The following is a 17,370-nucleotide window of genomic DNA, read 5'->3' as shown; positions in this document are numbered from 1 at the left end:
TCCTTCTGGCTTTCTAAGAAAAGAAGGAAAAAAGCCAGGGAGCGGAGCGGGGGCGGCCAGGCCGAGCCGTGCACCCCGGAGCCGGGAAAGGCCGACAGCCCCTCGAGGCGTGGCGGGGCCGGTGCCTGCAGCCAGGCAGGAGAGCGGGGAGGAAACTTATTTCGAGTGGGGTGGAGAGGGGAGGGCAGGGGGTGGGGGTCGGGCAGGGAGGTATCAGCTCCAGGAAATGTGCCTTGGCAGCAGTCGGACGGGCGCTTCCCGGCAGGTTGGTGCGCTCCTCTCCGGAGCCGTCCAGGGAGCCGCGGCTCGCTCCGCACCCCGGGCAGCGCCGGCGGCGGGGACGCGGGGGGCTGCGGTACAGCCGGGGAGGCAGGAGCCGCTTCGAGACCCTCCAGGAGCTGTGGCTGCCGACGCCTCTCCCGCCGGCTCCTCGCAGGAAGGCACCGCCCGGGCCGCCCCAGGTAAGCGGCCGAGCCCCGCCGACGGCAGCCCCGCATCCTCCCGTCCCGCATCCTCCCGTCCGCGGCTGCGGGGCACCCAGGTCCGGTCGGCTCCCGACGTCGGGGCCGCGGGGCTGGGGGGCTGCTGCGAGCCCGGCCGGGGCAGCGGCTGCGCAGCCGGAACGGGGGGCCCGAGGGGTTCTCCCGTTGGGAGGGAGGAGGGAGCGCGGCGCCGAGGAGCGGCCGGGGGCGGCGGGGCCGGCGGCCGGGCTGAGCGCGGTGTGTCCGGGCTGTGTTGGCAGGCGGGCGGCGCGGCCCCTCGCCCGGCCCGGTTCCCCACCATGCTGGACGGGCTGAAGATGGAGGAGAGTTTGCAGAGCGCCCTGGACCCCGCGACTCCCTTCTCCTCCTTGCTGGGTAAGTCGGGGCGCCCCGCTTGTGCTCCTGGGGACCCCACAGGGCGGGGCGCGGCCGGGCGGGCCCGAGCGATGGATGGGCACGGGAGGTTCGGGAGGCCCGGGGACAGCTTTCCCCGGCTCGGTCCTGCCCGGCGCCGTGCCGCTGCCTTCTCCCGGGGTGTGCCCCCGGCGCCCGCCTTCGCTGCGCCCGCTTCGTTCCGCGATTGCATTAAATTGTGCGTCCCCCTAAACCCGCCTTGTAACGAAGGGCTATCCTTCGTACCGACAATAAATAAATCATTTTTTTCTTTTTATCTTCGTTTTAATATCGGTTTCAAACTGTCGCCCTCTCCCTGAGCTGCGGCTCCGCTGCCGCCTTTCCAAGAGGAACGAAATTGGGGGCGATGTGCCCCCCCCGGAGCTGCCCCAAGGCACAGGTCCCTCCTGGATTCCGCAGCAGCTCCCCGCACACCCCCGTGCCCCCGCGACCCACGGGCCCGTGCGGGGGCAGCGAGAACCGCGGGACCCTCCGTCCGTCCGTCCGTCCGTCCGTCCCTCGCCCGGCCCGTCTCCCCGGCCGCCTTTCCCTCCGCCCACCCCAGCCCCGGCTCCTTCCCCGCAGGCAGAGCCGCGACCCCCAAGTCGGTGTGCGAAGGGTGTCAGCGAGTGATTTTGGACCGGTTCTTGCTGCGCCTGAACGACAGCCTGTGGCACGAGCAGTGCGTCCAGTGCGCGTCCTGCAAGGAGCCCCTGCAGACCACCTGCTTCTACCGCGACAAGAAGCTCTACTGCAAGCTGGACTATGAGAAGTAAGTGTCGCTTGCCCCTCGGGGAGCCCCCTCGCTCTGCTCTCACCGCCCACAAAGCCCCAGCGCCCTGTAAAAGCTTGTGGGGGGGACTGGTGTCCCGCTGCTGCTCCCCACGTCCCCTGCCCCGTGTTTCCCAAGAGGTGTCGGCCCTTGCTGTGCTTCATGCTGAGTTGTGCTTCTGCCCCGAGGTCTCGTTGGCCCCTGCTTCTCTCCTTTTCAGAGGTGTTTCGTTGGGCTCAGGTTGTGCCCTGGGAATTGAGGATGTTTTGTTGGGAGCCTGGGAGACCCACGGTAACCCCAGGTCCGTGTGGGGATGGGGCCGAGCATTTTCCTCTGGTTTTATTTTCCTATGGAGCATCTGGAGGAGGAAAGTTATATCCTCTCTGACCTGGTGCTGGACAAGGTTATTATTCTAATATTATTCTAATATCCTCACAGGCAGGGAAATGCTATTGCTCTCCCCCCTGGTTGGTGGGGAAACTGAGGCACTCGGCAGGAACCAGGGAAGGCCTGCTGAATTCCAAGTGTTGACTGTCGTGCAGAGGCTTTTACTGCATCCGGGTCTGTGATGCTGAAGAAATTGGGGTGTTAAAGCCTCCCAGCCCTGAGGCTTTCCTCTTTGGAAGTGTGGGGTTAGGGGGAACGACAATGAGAAAATTATTTTTCTTTTTTAAAAGAAAAACCATTCCAGTGGGAATGGGGAGAAGGCTGCTGAATCTTCCCTCCCCTGCAGCTGCTTTCATTTTTTTTCTTGCTCATCCTGCTCTTGCCATCCTTTCCGGACCCCACTGCCTGGCTGAGTTTTGGAACTGTTAAATTTTTGTTGCCTCTGGGCTGGTTGTTTCTTGAGGAGGTTGTAGGTGGGGGACAAGATCCCTCACTATGGTGATAGCACGGCTGTGGAAGCCCTGCAATTTAATTCCCTTTCTTATAGCAGAAAGCAGTGATCGTTGATGCTCTCATCCCTGGCCTTCGGCGAGCTGGTGAGCGTGCCGGGGTCTAGCCCAGCTCTATGCCTTCTTAAAATTGGGGTTTTGGATTTTTTGAGTGTTTTGGGGGTTTTTTTTCCTCCTTTAAATCCCGTATTGTGGGTCTGAGTTTAATCACTATGGATACAAGGCAAATTGAAAGCAGAATTTGTGCGCGTGACCTTGTTTTCAAATGTTTACGAAAGAGCGGAAGAATTAGCTGCCGTGAGAGTGGAAAGGAGAGAGCTGCGCCACGGGGTGGGTTTTTGTAGGCAAAAAATATGTTGAGATTGGGTGCACTGCTTGTTTGTCTGTAGAAATTTGGCTACTGGCTCCCATACGTTTCGACCACGTTCAATTCTCATTTTCTGCCTTATCGGTATTTTTGTTTGGACCATCAAGGGGAAATTGGGGTGACTGTCACCCAGAAATGCCTTTCCAGCTTGCAGCACATGTGGATTTTACTCTTGACTGCAGCTTGTGAGCTCTTGAAGTGTCTCCAACCTGAAACCCTCCTCTGATATCTGTTGGCTGTGGAAGAAATCGGTGCCGCAGTTGGCTTCTTGCTGTGCCCATCTATCTCACTGTTGGGATGGACAAGGATGACTGCGGGAAAAAAATGTCACAAATTTTTCCTGAGGTCCAGTAATAGCACCGTTTTTCCTGGTTCTTTCTCGGTTGTGTTTGTGCTGGTGACTTTTGCCCGAGCTGGGAGGCTCAGGCTCTGCGACGGGTGGTTTCCCAAGGTGTGATGGTTTTAACCCTAACTCACTGCTGGCCTCTTCCCCTCCTGCCCCTGCTTGCTTCTTGCCATCATCTCATCATCCCCTTGCATTTAATGTTAATTATTTTAGCACGGGGGTGAAGGTTTGTGTCCCTTCTCCTTTCATCCTCCCCGCAGGACTCTGCTGTTCCGCTGGTGCGACTCCTTACCTGGTGATGGCAAGGACGCAGAGCAGAGTCCCAAAGAACTGCTCCCTCTGGGCTCTGCCGAGCTTTATATAACACTCTATTTACCAAAAATCCTTCTTTCTTTTCCCAAATGCCCATCCTGCCTTTGGACTGAGCATTTTCCTGGGTGCAGGAGCACCGGGCCTGCCTTAGCCACGGTGCCAACACCGATAGCAGGGATTTGAGAGCGAAACGCGCGGAGGAAGAGCCGCTGCTCTCAGACTGAGCTCATTATCTCGAGCTGGTTAATTATCACAAGTGACTGACTCTCCTTGCAGGGGAAAGCGGCCGATCCTCCCGGTGGCAGCGGCGTAGCCGGGCTCCAGAGGCCTCTCCGGGTGGGAAGGCTGTGTGTGGAATGCCGGGGGAGTCAGGGAAGTGGTTGGGATCCAACCTGCCGCGATCACGGTGTCGGTGTTCTGCGGTTGTGTGTGATTGTGGTTTTTTTGTTTATTTGGTTGTTTTTTTTTTTTTTTTTTTTAAATTGAAAGAAGGGATTTCTCTTCCAGATGGTGAATGTTGGGGTGTTTTCCCAGGGATGAGTAGGTGCAGAATTTTCCAACATGTCTCTGCACTCTCTGTTTGAGCTCTGTTTGTAACAAGGCCGCAGAGGGTTAATGAGGGAGCGCGAGACGGCAGCTATGCCTTCAGTTATAAATACACCCATGGAAAGTGTTACAGACTGATTTAAGCAAGCATCTGACTCGCTGGACTCTAGAAATCAAGGAGTAATTTGTTAAAACACATGTTTCACATTTCTTTGTCTTTCACAAAGAGGAAGGACTTGGGAGAGGACTTGGAAAGGGATAGATTAAAGGCCGAGGGTGCCAGGTCAGGTCTTGGCATCTCTTTGGGGTGCCACAGCTCAGGGCCCACGGGCAGTTCAGATAGTGATGCTGTCTGGGAACTTGAGGAGTTGGGGGTCACTCTTGGAGCAGTTTCCCCAGCGCTGATGGGGAGGGCTCCTGGAGAGGGACGGCTCAAGCCTGTGCCCCTGGGACGGCGTCTATTTGGAGCAGAGGACGCTCGTTACAGAACATCCCGAATCCCGCGGCAGCCCCCGGCGCTTGTCCAAACCTGATAAGTCTCAACTATGACAAGGTTCAGTCTTCGCCCTGGCCGGCTCCCCGGGTGCAAAGTGGCCCTGGGGACACACCCCGGCTGTGGGGCCCCTGTGGCGGTGGTCAGGGGGATGGGCTTTTGTAGTGGCCGATTTGGGGGGGGTGAACCCCAAACCTGGCCATAAACAGGGAGGAGTGCTGGTAGAGATGTCAAGAGTGGGGTTACTCTGGAGCCTTAAAATCTACATGGGGATGAGAATTGTTGAGCCCCCTCTCGCCTAGTGAGGTTTGCACGGGCCAGGCAGAGCCAGGGATGTAGGGAGGACCTGGAGGCACGGGAAGATCCCCACTGCAAGTTCTGGGGGCCGACAGCGGTGCGGTCATGACGGGGGGCGCAGCTGGGGAGCGTGGTGACGGCGGGGCTGCTTGGCACATCCCCAGCCACGGCGCAGAGCCCCGGCCCCAGCCCCGGCTGGCAGGAGCAGATGGCCAGCACATCTCGGAGCAGGCCTGGCATGTGGGCGCCGGCAGCGGAGGGGCGGCCGCGGCCCCCGAGCCGCCACGCCGTGCCGGGCTCCCCGGCCGAGGCAGGCAGTTGTGTGATGCTCGCCCTGTCTTCGCACGGCTTGATGGCTCTGTGCCCTTGCCAGCTTCCGCGGGGCTCTCCTTGCCTGCCTCCAAAATCCCGTGCTCCCGGAGGCACGGGCTCGTGTGGGTGCTGCCGCCCCCTCCTTCAGGAGTTAAAATCTGAAGTTGTGTCCGGCTGCAAAGGACAAAGAATAAAAATCCTTCCGCCCTCCCAGTGTGCCCGCGTGCGAAGGAACTCGTCAGCGTTGGGTTTTCAGATCACGCCCGGCGTCTTCACATGAGGGACGAGCCTGAGTCCTCAGCAGCGTGGTCCTGCCAGACCATGGATGGATCTGCAGGCTCGGGGTAGCCTCCTCTGGCCTGCTGGAGGCTCCTCTGGCAGCTGCTGCTGTAGAGGAGACAGGGGGAAGAGGTTTGGATCATGGTGGACGTTTATCCTGCGTAACATGGGTAACGTAATGGTGCGATTACCTGGCGCTGCTTCCCCAGCCTGGAAGGGCTGTGGGGAATAATCCCAGATGGATCAAAGGGAATGGTGCTGGACACTTCAGCAGAGCCTGGTCCTACCAGCTGGAGAGTTCCTGTGGTGTGGTGGGTTTGTCCCGGTGGTTTGCATTCTCTCACCTTGCCTTCCTTCACTGGAGAAGTGCTTTTTGTGGCTGAGAGGAGAGAACTATCTCTCCAGAAAGCCACAGGTCAGCCCAGCTGCAGTCCAGCATCTTCTCTGGAGGCTGTTTCCCTTCTTCTACAGTATCCTGTGGAGAGGATGATGCTGACTTGGGTTTCTCCGGCTGGCCAGGCATTTGGAGCAGTCAGGCTAGCCTGGGTGGGGTAGGAGAGCATAGGCCAACTTGCTGGTCTCTCTTTCCCCACCTCTCAATTTTTCTGTCTAGTGCTTCCCATGCTTCTTGCTCACTCTCCATCCCCACCTAGCAGCTCATCACCTGCAGCAAACCCCTCTCTGTCCTCACCCACAGCTCCTGGAGGAATAGCGCTGACTCCTTGTGGGCTGGGAGGAGTGTGGCTGTGGGACACTGAGTCCCCACCAGGGATGCCGTGGTTGGTACTGCAGGGCTGGGACCAGGCACCGCCTCTTTTGGTTTTTGTTATTAAGTCAACTTCTTGTGCTGGCAGGGGGTGGGAAGGCGGGGAAGCAGTGGGATGCAGCGAGAGGGATCCGTGCTGGAAATGCCAGGCAAGCAACATAGACCTTGCCTCCATCTCCACCAAGCCCTGTCCTCTCCCTTGTGGGGCTCTCCCTTTCCAAAGGGAGCAAAGGAGAGATTTGGCATCTTGCCCCTTCTCTTGGCCCTTAATTAGATTTGTCTTACAATTAACATTTCATAGAAAGGCCTGGAAGTGAGTGAGGTTTGGCAGATTGGGAGCTAGGCAGTCGAACAGACTTGTCATCTCTCCCTCCGTGGTGGGGACAGGGGTGGCTTTGGGGTCACACCATTGGCAGTGGGATCCTGGAGACTGCAGGTCAGTACCATCAGAGCCATAACCTGAGCATCCTTGGGACTCCTTATGCTTTCTGCCATTTTATTTTGGACACACCATGATTTTTTTCTTTTTTTACCTTTTTTTCCCCACTCTACGGGCTGGTGCTCCCTGCTCAGCCCCCAATGGTGCTCTTAAAGCTGTGGGAATCGCTTCAGGTTTTTGCAGCCCTGACAAAGGCACCAAAAAGAAATCGACTGGGAAAGAAAGAGGGGTTTGTTTCACTTTGATGAGAATTTTGTCTCCACCAGCTGGAGAGACAGCTGGGGTCCTCTCCTGCCCCAGCTCGCCAGCCCTCGCCTCGCCGGCTCTTCACCTGCTCCGCCAGGCGCAGGGAGGGATTTGCCGAGGCGGGGATTTCAGAGAGCCCCAGTGGGGTTGGTGCTTCCTCAGGGAGACCTCCAGCAGCTCTGAACCTGATGCTGTGGCCACGGGCAGCCGGTGTGGGAGCGGCTGGAGGTGCTGGCTGTGGGCTGTGCTGACGGCTGCCCAGCGTGCGGGCAGGATTTGCCTGTGGCTGCATGTGCTACCAGGGACACTGATCTCTGCTGGCCGTCCCCAACCCCGCTGGCAGCAGTGGGGTGGCCTCAACGTGCCCAAACCCATGGCAGTTTCTGATTCTGATGCTGCATGCTCACCCCAGGGTGTGGCAAGGGGGATCCCAAAGGCCCCTCTGCCTCGGAGCAGGAGAAAAGGGAATTTGGGGTCTAGGGCTGATCTCCTGCTCACAAGGGTGCAGGTCCTGCTCCTGTCTGAGAAGAGGGAAAACTCAGCAGTTTGGATCTGGATTCCCCACTTCTGGTGAACCTTGTGGTGTGCAGCCAAGGAGGTGCTCAGCACTCGGTGCTGGAGCATGTCTGAGGAAGAGGAGGCTGCAGCCAAGGTGGAGGGAGGTGGGAATGAGAATTGTCCCGGGTATTTTTCTTCTCAAGATGTTCTTTGTCTCTTTGTGCTCTCTTGTCTCTGGCTCGTGCCCTCTGAAGAAGCAAACATGAAGCAGGGATGGGGCCTGGGCTGGAGGACTGTGCCTTTGTCGACAATTCAATCAAGCACCTCCTCTGTAGCAGGAGTGAGGAAGACATTTAAAGTAGAGAGAAAATATTTGGATTTTACTGCGTGAAAATACCAGGCTCAAGCCAGCTTATTTTTTTTTTTACATAAATGTGTTTTCACAAGAAATGTGCATTTCTGTGTATTTGAGATTTCAGGAGGGGAGAGGTGAGGGGGGCTATCAGCACTCTCTGTTGTAGCAAACTCTATGACAACCCCTAGTTTTGTCCCTCAATACTTTTATCCTGGTTGGAATCCTGCTTCCTGGCAGAAAGAATCCAGCTGGCCCGTGGTTATCTTCTCCTGGGGTTGTTGGCCCTCAGGGGCAAAGGATGCACCCGTGTTGTCTTACATGTCTCTGTGAAACCAGCAGGCATCTCATTGCAGCTCTGTTTGAGGTTTGCTGTTTGTTTTTGTAGGTTTTTTTTTTTTTTTTTGAAGATGGTCAAACCTTGGTTGCCCAGGAGAGGAGTTCTGTTATTCCTGGCTTCCCACCTCAAATATTTACGGACAGCCAGATGCCAAAGCTTTTGCAAAAGGCATGGGGCAGGCTGTGCTGTGCCGTGCTGGGGCTGAGCAGGGCACAGTGTTGGGCTGATGGCACCCCAGTTCCCTTTATTTGTGGGGGGTTTTCTATCTGGTGGCTCTGTCTTCTTGCTTATCTGGGATTTTTCTGGGGTCTTATTAACAAAAGGTTGTTAGGGATCCTTCAGATGTTCCATGCTTTGTAGACTGGCTGTCTGAAAATGGGAGTTTCTCCCACAAAGGCTGGAGCTTTCAGGAGGGTGATGTGTGAGTTTCTGAGCGCAGGGGTGAAATCATGTCATGTTCAGTGCATATCATTTATTTTCTCCTGCTGCACTGTACTTGAATGCACCTACCTGTTTTCAGTAGAGTGTTTCAAGTGCCCACAAAGATGTTTTTTGGGGTCAGGTCTTCTGCACTAGTGCCTGGTCTGGGGATGGTGGACCATGGTTGCACACAAGAGAAAGAACTGACAGTTGGCTCTCTCACCCATTAAATGGAGCTGGAAATACAAATCTAGCTTAAAAATGCTTATTTCATCATCATAAGCACTTACAGCATCTTTCTGGGCAAGTTTGAATGCTGGATGTGAATCCTCTGTGTCTCTCCAGATCTGCCTAATTTTTATGTCACGCTCACCTTTGTGTTTTCCACCTTGGGCTACCTTGGTCCAAAGGTGAGCCTGAGTTTGTGTTGGAGCTCCTCCCAGGCACAAATTGGCATGATAAAGGTACAGATTGAGAGGAAAAGGCACGAATCATTAGGAGAGGCTCTCTCCTCTGTGTCCCAGCAGGCAGTGATGTCGGAGGGTCCCTGTGGCTCTCCCTGCATGGAGACATCCTGCTCTCCCTCTGGGCCAATGCCTGGAGGGGCAGAGGATGCTGGAAGATGCTTCCTTTGCCAGCCCTTGTGCTCTGCGAGCACAGGGCTCAGCACTGATCCTCCCGAGCTGTCTCCACGTCACTGCTGTCCCTACATTGTCTCTCTCTGCTCCCCACCCCTCTCCTTCCCTCGTGGGTTTCTTTTCCTTGACAGCGGAACAAATCCCTTTTCACGGGACCGTCGCTCCCCGGCCCGTTGTCCCCCACCCCTGCCGTGCAAAATCCCCCTCCCCTGTTCCTCTGGAATGACAGCCACCATCCCAGTGGGGTGGAGAGCCCCTGAAATCCCTCTGGGCAAGGTTCCCTGCCCTGTAAAGGAGCAAAGTGGGGTCTTAAAAGCGTAAGAGGCGAGGGCAATTCCTGCAGAATCCATTGTTTGGATGCAATTGATCTCTTTGGGAGGTGCATCCTCTCCTCTGATGTTGTGCTTCAGAGATCCTTGGATGGACCTGGAGCCTGTGTGTCCAAGGACTCCTTCCTTCCTGCCTGGGGGCAGTGGGGCCATGCTGTAAGTTGATTTTTCGCTGCATAGCATTGCCCAAGGTGGCTGAGCAGGAAGAGGATGGTGGGAATTGTCTCTTTGCTGCTGAACACTCAGGGAAGCTTTTGGCTGGAAAAATTTGGAATGGAGAGAGAAACTGGTTAAGGGACCTGAATGTACTTTTCAGCTGCAGCAGCTTTTTTTACTTGAAAGAGTCAGTGTTGTCATTTCTTGCCTCCAACCCCTGCCATTTTAAAATCATCGGGATGCTTTTGTTGGCAAAAATTCTACTTGGAATTTGCTGGCCCTGTTAAGCCTTTAATTCTGGAAAACTGCATCTTGGCTCTGAAAAGGGTTATTTAACCCTTGCAGTGATTTATTTAAATGGGAGGAGGGCAATGTCGCGTGTTTGCAGTGGCCTCCACGCGGATGATTTAGATTAATAAATTCATGGGTGCTGCTAGTGGAGGCGGGAGTTTGTTGAGGAACAACCCCAAAACTCCTGCCTGATGATTTCTGTGTTGAGCCTGGGTTGGAACTGCCCTCCACCATGCTACTGGGACACCTTCTCTGGGCATCTTTTCCGTTTCTGCTCTTGGAGAGTCAGCAGGAGAGGAGGGAATGCCAGCTGTGCTCTGCTGTCAGGTGCTGGCTGCTGGGGAGGGGATGACAGCCTCTTTTCCCCTTATACACCACGTGCTGTAGGTTCCTGTGAGGGCTGAAGGTTAGGAAAAGGCTCCCACAGGATTCAGCCAAGCCAAGGTCTGAATTGCCCCATGGAAATGCTGAACTCCAGGTTTTGGCTGCAGGGAGAGCGAGATGTTGCCCACTGAGCAGTGTCCTTGAACCCAGCCATCCTCTTGTCTTGGGTGTTGTTGGACTCTGGAGTGGTGGGATGGCTCAGGCTTTTGTGCCTGGAGTCTCACCTGTGCCCAAAGGGTGACCAGCTGGGTTGGTGATGGAGAACTGAAATCCTGAATGATTTATATCTTGGCATCCCCTCTGCCCAGCAGCTCGCAGCAGTGGTATCGAGCAGATCCTTGTAAATGGTGCTGTGGGTGTGGGAGCTTGGTGAGGAAATCACTGAGTGTCTGAAACTTCTTGATGCCTGCTCTGGTGGGTGCTGCTCCTTCCCTCTGCACCCGTAATTATGAGAGGCTGAGAGAGCAACCTCAGTGGACTGGCATAAAAGTTTAATGAAGCTTAAAGTCTTGTGGGTCGGGCTCTTGAGTCTGAGCTTGTTTCAGCTCTGGATCTGGGGAGGAGGGTTAAGCAGAAAGGAGGAGAGGCTTCCTGCATGCATTACCTCAAGGACATTAAACCCCACGTTGACGGGGGAGGCTGTTGTGGAGATGGATTAGGAGAAAGTAATGAAGGAGGACATCAGAGATGGATGAGGATGGGCGAAGGGCCCTGCGTGGTGAATGCAGCTCCGTGTGAGATATTTACCCTTGGCAGTGGGAAAGCTGCCCATGACAGGGACAAGGTTTTTCTGGCCCCTGCTGTGCTAAGATGCCCTGTGCAGCCCCAAACCCAGCTGGGGCAGGTGCTGGCATGCAGCAGGACTCGGCTCAGCCAGCTCCTGTGGGAGAGGCTCCAGGCTGGGGAGGGTTGTTGGGATGCCAGTGTGTGTGGGACACAAGTTCGTGGCATTGTTTTGGTTCTCCATGGCCAGCCAGGTTCAGAGGCACTGATGCAGGAGGACGTGAAGTGATGAATCTGGCTGCTAAACCAGAGCCCCAAATCCCAGCTCTGCTGGGATGGCCCATCCCCATCCTCCAGAGGAAGTGCAGTTTCCCTGCCAATAATGTCTTTATGCTATTTCCAACCACATAGCAAAACATCCCAGGAACTCCCTGAATCCTTGGCTTTTAAAGTAAGTATACCCCCACCTTGAACTGATTTATTTTTGCCTGTTTTGGCACTTCTGTCTCCAAGCATCAGCCATGATCCTTCCCTCCCTTGCCTGATGCCTGCAGAGCACCATTCTCAGGCAGAGCAGCCTCATTTTGGGGTGATGCTTTGCAGGTCTCCTTTGTCAGCCAAGGACGTGTGTCAGGCACATTGTGGGTGAGAGGTGCTTGTGGAACAACACCCAAATCTACGCCTTTCCCTTTAGTCCTCTTGTGCCAGAAAAGTGCAGCAAAAGTCAACCAACGACGCATCTTGCCGAAGCTGCATTTTTTTTTCCATGAGGATTAGTGGTTCAAGAGCAGGGATTTTCAAACTGACAAGCCCTTGGCAGAGAAATAATTACAGGCTTTTTTATCCTTTGTATTTCCTAAGTAGTTCTAAATAACTTTTTCCCTTGAGGCATTTTTTTAAGTCTAAAATACAGGGGGAAAAATGTGAATTTCCTTAGTGTCCTTGAAAATATGCAAGATGTTTGTGGAGACTATTTAAGTTTCAGCTATAAGGTTTTCTGCGTGCGTTTTTCGCTTTAACCACATCCAGTCAACCCAAGTTTCTTGGCTGGTGATGCTTCAGAAATGGATCTTAGGAATTGGAGATGGAGGGAGATAGATGTGATCACTTCTTGGCCATCTCAGGAATGTGAGTTTTGCCTCTCCAGTGTATTCCCCAGGGTTTCTTACCCCACTCCTTGCTGCAAGAGAAGATTTCTGGGGCTAGTGGAGCAGGTTTTCCTTGTCAGTGTCTATTAGTTGATTCCTCCAAGGTGCTGGGTGTCCCTCTGGGAAGCCATGGCCATCCCTCTTTCCCCAGCATCCTGCAGAGCCCAGCAGGGTTCACCCATCCCTGTCCTCTGCTGGCTCCTCTTCTTGCCTGTACCTCCATCCTGGATGCTTTGCCCAGTCTTTTTCATTTAAAAAACAGACAGCGTGATGTGAAAAAAACCTCCTGGGGGCAGCTCCAAGACACACATGAGCTTGTGCCTTCTATCATTGGGAAAATTCACCTCCTGTGAGTTTCCATGGAAGCCCTTAGCATGGCACCCGAATTTTCTGAGCACCTCTATGCTGCACCATGTTTTACCACGCCTGGAGCTCTTTTTGACCCTGCTCTTCTGCCCCTCTTGGAAGAGCCCTCTGGAGGGTGCTGTCCCAAATCCCAGCTGTTCCATGCCTGACCAGGTATCCATTCATCCCTAATACTAAGCCCTGCTTGTGATGCAAGGGGGGATCTGGGAGGACCCCCTGGTGTTTGCACTCGCTGCAATATCACAGGGCAGTGCTGGGGCTGCCTTATTGCCTCTGCTGTCAGGGCAGTGCCGAGGTGCTCCCCTGGGATTGCTGCTGCAATATTCCTGCTGTTGGCAGGCTGCTGTTAATAACAGCATTGCTCTACCTTGGCTTTATTAAGTGAGGGAAGCCTCCTTTCCTCACACCCCAAGCACATCAGGGTCTGGCCTTTGGGGTGAGAGGGAAGGAGGTGGGAGCGGAGAGGGGGGAGCGTTTGAAGTAATTAGAGGTGCTCGGTGCAGAGTGGGGGATTGCCAAGAAGGATGAGGACCCTCTGCAAAACCCCCCTGTGGGCTCTGCCTGACTCACCCCACTCCTCCCAGCCCTTCATCTCCCTTAGGGTTGTGGTGTTTAGAGAGTGGGGTGGTGAATGCCTTGCTTTCCCTGTTCCCTCTTCTGCTGAAGACCCTTTTAGGGTCCTTAAATTCTGATTGAGCTGGTGAGGAGGCCACAAGGTAGCTCCAGGGCTCACAAAATCCCTTGTGCCCTGCAGATATGGCAGGTGACTCTGCAGGGGAATACATGGTGCCAGGAGGGGACCTGCCTGTCCTGTCTCTGCTGCCCCAGCCACCATTTCTCAGGGGAAGGGATTTTTGGGTTTTTTTGGCTTTTTGGGTTTTTTTCTCCACTTCCCCTCTCCAGACGCTGCCAATCCCACTAAAACTTTTGACTGGAGCAGGGATTACATGCTCGGGTTTCAGCCCTTGTCTGCAAGTGGTGTAAACTTTCTGCTGGAGCTCAAGTGACATTTTGTGGGAGATAGGAAAGTATTAAGTGTTGGTTCTTGCAGATAAAAATAGCCACTGGCCCAATGACATTTTCTGTCATCTTACCACTGCTGCATTGCCTCCACGCTCGTGCTTCCAGCATGGGCTTTTCTCATCATCAGGTGCTGGGGGCATCCAAAACCCACCCAACCTGGTCCCAGCATCCTCACCTGCCTCACCAGCAGCACCTGGACAGGACCAGGGTGGGCACTGGGTGCAGGGCTGAGGCCAAACTCAGATAGGAGCAGCAGGTCCTGGTTTTGTGTTCCCAAGGGCTGGAAGGAAACACCAAATCCAGGATCCCTCTTCTCCTGGAATCAGGAGTCCAAATTGCTCATTGCTGCCGACCTCGGTGCTAGAGTGGGAGCTCCCCTGGTTCAGGAGTCCTCATGTGCTCACACGTGGCTGCCTGTGTGTTTTTCCCGTTGCTGTGTTTCCGAGCTGATGTTTTTGTCCTGAGGTTCCAGCCGGGGCTGGCTCGGGGCCCTTCGGCAGCATCGGCAGGGCTGACTCTTGCTGCTCCAGAAACGCGGGGCTGGGGCCGGGCAAAGGAGAGGAGGAGGAGGAGGGAGTGGCAGGGTCTGGCTTGCTGCTGAGCTGTGACCAGATCTGCTGCTGGGAGAGGCTCCCTCACCCTGCCTGGCCTGTATTTTCCCCAGCTCTGCTGCTTTGGAGCAGCATCCACGTGCTCCATCTCCAAAAACAGCCGGCGTGGCTCTGGGAGAGCCCGTGTGTGGCTGGGAGGATGGCAGCAGGGACAAGTTCTTCTCCTGCTGAGCTTCTCTTCCTCATGGCTGGTTCCAGGAAGTTCCCTGGTATTGGACTGGGCATCCTTTGAGGGTGCCTTCATTCCATCTGCTTGTTCTTGTGAGTGAGGATGCTCTCATCATTCACCCCAAGGACCATTTCATGGGGAGAGCTGTGCAGTCAGGCTGGCTTCAATGCAAATCTGTAATTGCACCCCTTAAATACTTTTCTGCAACAAATGAAAGCATTTGGGAGCAGCATCTTTTCCACATTCCCCTTGCTTCCTGGTTCAAGGCCCACCTGCTCCTGGGGGTTTCAGCATCTTGCCTGGTGTCCTCCATCAGCTGAAGCATCTCTCCCTCCACAAGTAAGGAGCCAGGTCCTCCTCGTGTGTCTGGAGCCAAACCAATGCTGTGGCACTTGGCCACTTACAGTAGTGGGCGATTACTGAGCCCCTGCCAGGAATTCTTCCAGTGGGATTGGGAAGGCTCTGGGGTGTTAATTTTGTCCTGCAGTGTGGAAGCTCTGAGCAGAGCCCGCCGTGTTTTGTAACGGGTCATACGATGCCGGCGGTGGCGGCCGCCTGCCCTGCGCTTCAAGGTCACTGCTGAGCCTGGGGCCGCTGGGGCAGCTCCTGGCTGCAGCCCTTCCTGCCTTCCGTGCCTCTCGTGGGCTCAGCTCCCTCCTGGGGCAAAGCCTCTGTCCCCTCGGAGCTCAGGTTTGGAGCTGTTTTCCCCCATCTGGAGAGGCTGCAGTCCTTGCTGCCTTCTGTGCCTCTGACCAGGCTCTGCTCTCTCCTGGGGCAAAGCCTCCAGCACCTCGAGAGCTCAGGTTGTTTTCTCCCATCTGGAGAGGCTGCAGCCCACATCTCAGGATGTCTCCTTGCTCCTGGGGTACAAACCCTGCCCATAACTCATGTGCCCCCCAACACGCTGTCCCCACATCTGCCAGCCACAGCCCACAGCCAGAGCTTGGGCAGGTAGAGCTCTGTTCCCTGAGAGTTCTGCAGCATCCTGCCAAGGACAGGACCTTCCAGGATACTTAGAGACAATATTCCCTCATTCTCCTTGCCTTAAAACATGTCCCAGTAAGGAATTTATCTTGTGTCCCTGAAGCTGAGGGAACTGCTGAGTGGAGAAGGGTCTGGCAGAGGTGAGGAGTGCAGGGTCATGATGAATAATCAGGGATGCTCCTGCCTGCTCTGTCCCTTTCAACCCCCCACAGGAAAAGCACATCCATCCCAATGGGAAGAGCCTCCCATGATCTTTATCAGTAAATAAATGTTTGAGGCCCACCGTTGTATCAAGAAATTAGAAGGGACTGTTAGGACCTAGAAGGGACTGTTAGGACCGGCTGTTAAATAAGAATTAAAGGTTTCAAATATTAAGGGGCAATTGGCCCTCACCAGTTCTCTTGTTACACAAACGTTTCATTTATAATTTGGACCCGAGCTGGGATGTGCTGAGAGATGCTCAGGCTGCAGCCTGCACACGGGGGTTAACGTGGTGCTCTCTCCTGCCAGAAAATAATAAAAGCCAGGGACTGTCTAGGGATTGTGCATGAAGGATTAGGAAGAGGATATGCACAGGCCTGTCTGCAGCTGGTTGAAGTCTAGTGCAGAGGGGTGAGCCTGGAAATCATTGTTTTCTGATGGCTGTGAGGGGGCCAGCTTGGAAAGGGATGTCTCCCTAAACCTGGGGATCTCCACAGCCGACTGATGTTTTTAGTGGGAGGCAGCGAGTGGATCTTATCTCCCTGGGAGACATCTGTGCTGGTCAGGAGGGAGGAAACACTGTGATGTGCATGCCTCTGCCTCTGCTTTCCAGGTGTTGTTGTTGTTCAGTGTGAGTGGAGGATGCTGAGCTCAAGGGATGGATTTTTTTGTCAGTGGAACATGCTGGACTCTGGGGAGCAGAGTTTGGGGGATTTTTGTGAGTGGAGCTTGCTGGGATCTGGGGAGCAGGGTTTTTGGTGTGAGTGGAAGATGCTGGGCTCCAGGGACTGGGTTTTTAATGTGATCAGAGAATGCTGGGCTCTGGGCAGCAGGATTTTTTGGTGTCAATAGACTTCGTTGGACTCCAGGGACTGGGTTTTTGGTCTGAGCAGAGGATGCTGAGCTCCAGGGACCAAAGTTTTCCACCTTTCTATCGTATGTGTGGGTTGTGCTGGGATCCTGGCTTCATCCGCAGCATTATCTGTGATCTTACAGCTTTTGAAGCTGCAACTCCCAAAGTTAGGGAGTTCAACAAAGTTCTTGCCTAGAGATAAAAAAGACAGAAGATGCTGGGGTCCTGTGTTTGCTTGACTTTGATGCTGTTCCCTGAAATGATCCCCTCGAGCTGGCTCAGGAAGCTGGAGTCACAGCTCTTCAGCTTAGAGGGAGCATGAAGATTTCCCAGCATCAGGTACCCACCATTAAGGATTTACCTTTGCAACCACCACGCTGCTGGAAGGTGCCTGCTGAGATGGAGGCATCGGAATTCCCCTGGGCAAGTCAGGCCTTTATGGCCCTCGCCCAAGACAAGCACTGGTTGCTTTTGTGGCAACTATTAATTGCTTCCTGAATTTAAAAAGCATAAGCAAACTCTCTTGCTGGGGAATGAGTTACCTGGCACGTAAATGCTTTGCCACTAATGCCTGGCTGACCCTGACGATGATGTGAGGACCAGAAGAGCTTTCAAAGAATTTACCAGAAACCATTTTCAGGGGAGGTTGTGTGTTGTAAATTCTGAAGTAATGGGATGGAGGGAATTAGGTTAGATCATAGTTTGCAGAAACCAGGCACGATTCCCCATCGAGGGCCTTGAGATCATCAGAGCGGCGTGGTGAGGGGAGGCCCCCACATGTCTTTATCCATTGATGAGCGAGTTTACAACCTGGAAAATGAGATTATCGGAGGGTTTGTTTCACATGTGACGCTGGGGAGAAAAATGGGGTCCTGTTACGCCCAAAGGTGTGTTGTAAAGCCACAGGGGTTCCTGGAGGAGCAGCCCGGGATGGGGCT

At 54.6% G+C, this 17,370-nt stretch overlaps 1 protein-coding gene across 3 annotated transcripts in view; it reads left to right on the top strand.

The window, feature by feature from the left end:
* The window catches only part of LMX1A (LIM homeobox transcription factor 1 alpha), a 44,931-nt gene that overhangs the window by 637 nt on the left and 26,924 nt on the right, over positions 1-17,370 (top strand). Inside the window, exons 2-4 of one of the 3 annotated variants that reach the window (XM_085586802.1) lie at positions 266-461; positions 743-857; positions 1,461-1,647. In XM_085586802.1, the coding sequence (XP_085442928.1) occupies positions 266-461; positions 743-857; positions 1,461-1,647 (498 nt within the window). Of the gene's footprint in view, positions 1-37; positions 462-742; positions 858-1,460; positions 1,648-17,370 lie in introns of those variants that run through there. The other 2 variants (XM_085586801.1, XR_014957128.1) reach the window with 2 other exon arrangements.

The sequence above is a fragment of the Lonchura striata genome, chromosome 8, assembly GCF_050655825.1.
Source record: "Lonchura striata isolate lonStrDom1 chromosome 8, ASM5065582v1, whole genome shotgun sequence".
In the NCBI taxonomy this organism is placed as follows: Eukaryota; Metazoa; Chordata; class Aves; order Passeriformes; family Estrildidae; genus Lonchura; species Lonchura striata.
This window is presented reverse-complemented; position numbering and strand designations above follow the sequence as displayed.